Here is a 2,623-nt window from a genome sequence, read left to right as displayed (position 1 = left end):
TCCTCAGTCAGTGATGGGCTGTGTGGACCACTGAAGGATACAGGTTTAGCCTGAGACAGCAGATAGCGTTATCAAGGCTGGTCTTGGTAACTACTTGCAGCCTGGAGTGGAAGAAAGTTGCCATGAAGATTTTGAAAAGGAAAGCGATGAATCTGTGCTTGACACAATTTAAAGACTTTGAGGAAACTGAGGAAACTTACACTGGCTTTGATGGTGTGTGACACTTTCTGACATTATTTTGTCTCAATTGCTACACAAGTTTCATTTTAGTATAACCGAGTACACAGTGGTCAGTCTTTCAGTTTGTAAATAAAAAAATATTTTCAATGTGTTCTGTGTTTTGATTCTGTTAACCCTTTAAATGACCAGGGACCACTATAGGTCCCAACGTTTTATTACACACTTCTGTAACCTGAGAATAGCACCACCACTTTGCAGGTAAGTCCCTATTGTTACTGAATATGCCTTAATATGTAATAAGCCTGGGATTTTAATGGGTTAAGTTCAAGTCAATGTAATAACTGCACAATTAATGCATGTCCAGAGCATGAGGTGCCTTAAAGAACACCTCTGGCATCCTCCCTCAGTGATGGAGTTTCAGTTTGCACTGTTGTCCCTCTATTTACTGAATAATAAGCCTTAGTATGTTATAATCTCTTTAGAACACAGGCTTATGTTCAATTCAGTATAATAACATCACAATTTGTGCTGTACTATATAACAGCACAATTTGTACTGTACTAACAGAAAAAAAGAATAATACAATGACTCTTTAGTGATCATTCTCTATACAAAAAATTCTGCACGGTCATTTGTCCTTTTTTCCCCAAATGATAAAACCATAACTTCCTTTTTTAGAAAATGTTGTACTTTAGAACAGTAGATTAAGGTTACATTTGGCAACAAACAGTAAAAAAAAAAAAGCCTGGAAAATCATTGCGGCAGACTTTACTTAACATGAAGTGTATATATGATTACAGTGAGGAGTTTAGCATTTTCATTAACTTACACATATATTGTAAAATATTATACAAAAACTGTGAAATGCTGATATAATGAGTTATTTCGGTCTTATTTTGCTTCGAATGGACAAGGTTTGGGAAACACTATGAGAACCACAGCATGCATAATGTCTTAAAACAATGAAAAATTTCTCATCTCTGAGACCATAAATCAATGGACTGAGGCAACGTGGTGCAATCATAAAAACAACAAAAGTAGAATATCTTACATTAATAAACACCATAACATCACCCTTCCAAAATGCTATTTCGATATATGGTGTTACAAACTGAACTACAGACAGAAACAGCTGAAAGGCATGAAGGATCACAGTTCTGAGACTCTTGTTGGTTGATTTCTTATTGTCAGAGGAGGCAGCTCTGGCTGCAATCATTATTTTGATGTAGGTGAACAAAACAACAATGACCATAAAGAAGAAAAGGATCTGGAAAATTAAAGCACGTGTTTGTGCTACCCACTCTTCCCCCAACATTAACTCTACACTACACAAAGCATAGGAGAACAGAGCACCAGAACGGACCGTTGAGAGATAAGCTATAAAATTGAACAAAGGAGCTATGGAGCTGATACCCCATATGATAAGAAATCCAAAACATCTAGTCCTGCTAGTAGAGATGGCAGCATGTCTTAAAGGCATGCATATAGCAACATAGCGCTCCAGACACATTGCCACAAGAGTCAGTGGAGTACAAATGTAAAAAAAAGTCATTGCTAAACAGATGATAACACAAGGAATCATGTGGACGCGGTACTGATAACTATAGCAGACAAACAGGATATTGTTCACAATCATGAAAGCAGAGTCAACAAACAGGGTTTGTGCAAACAAAATGTAGCGAGTGTCCTCCCTGAACACCTCCTTTTTTAAAAAGGTGAATATCATCAGGCAGTTCACAAACAGGAAAATCCCCACCAATACCTGAAACACAGGCATTTGTATCAAAACAGTATACATCAATAAGTCCATATTTAAACTGCTGTTTACAGTGAGTTGCATTTCTGCAAAAGGTACATACAGACACAACAATAGATGGAGCAACGATTAACCCCACTCAAAACCCAGAAAGTCAATATGGAAGTCACAGAAAACAGAAAGCAATGTGCAGCACTTGTAGTCACACAGTTCAGGTATTTATTTGTTTTCTCAAGACCTCAAGGGTGGGGCAATGATTTATCCTCACCAATCATTACACACCAACATTGCTGACACTGTCATTGAATAATGAAATATTTAAAACACAGTTTTTTTATTTTTATTATCTAATAAATCCTTGATTTTTAGAAGCAAAAGAGAAATTTCTGAGAAATGCCATCCACACCCCTACAACAAAACAATGCTGAATTATATTAGTCATCAAGGATAAGATCATCTGGGTGCTCACAACACACAATGTAGTAAAATCAAACAAATTATACATCTCTGTGTTCATATCTAAAGTAAATCACTCAAGCATGAAAAGGATAAAACGCTGACACAATTATACAAAGAGTTCATGAAGAAATCTGCAAAGTGCAAAAAAACACTATTAGGATTATACTTTATGCATTACATTTCAGTCCATATGTTTTTTTAAAATGTAGTGCATTTTATTTTATATAT

General features: G+C 35.9%; 1 protein-coding gene across 1 annotated transcript; it reads right to left on the bottom strand.

Annotated features, from left to right (window-relative positions):
• Positions 1-1,060: 1,060 nt before the first annotated feature.
• On the bottom strand, positions 1,061-2,020 carry LOC118797582 (odorant receptor 131-2-like). The gene has a single exon (XM_036556925.1). It carries the CDS (start codon positions 2,018-2,020, stop codon positions 1,061-1,063), a length of 960 nt encoding a protein of 319 aa, XP_036412818.1.
• Positions 2,021-2,623: the final 603 nt, after the last annotated feature.

This window comes from Colossoma macropomum, unplaced genomic scaffold (assembly GCF_904425465.1).
Source record: "Colossoma macropomum unplaced genomic scaffold, Colossoma_macropomum, whole genome shotgun sequence".
In the NCBI taxonomy this organism is placed as follows: Eukaryota; Metazoa; Chordata; class Actinopteri; order Characiformes; family Serrasalmidae; genus Colossoma; species Colossoma macropomum.
Note: the sequence above shows the minus strand (reverse complement) of the source record. Positions and strands in the feature narration are given on the sequence as shown.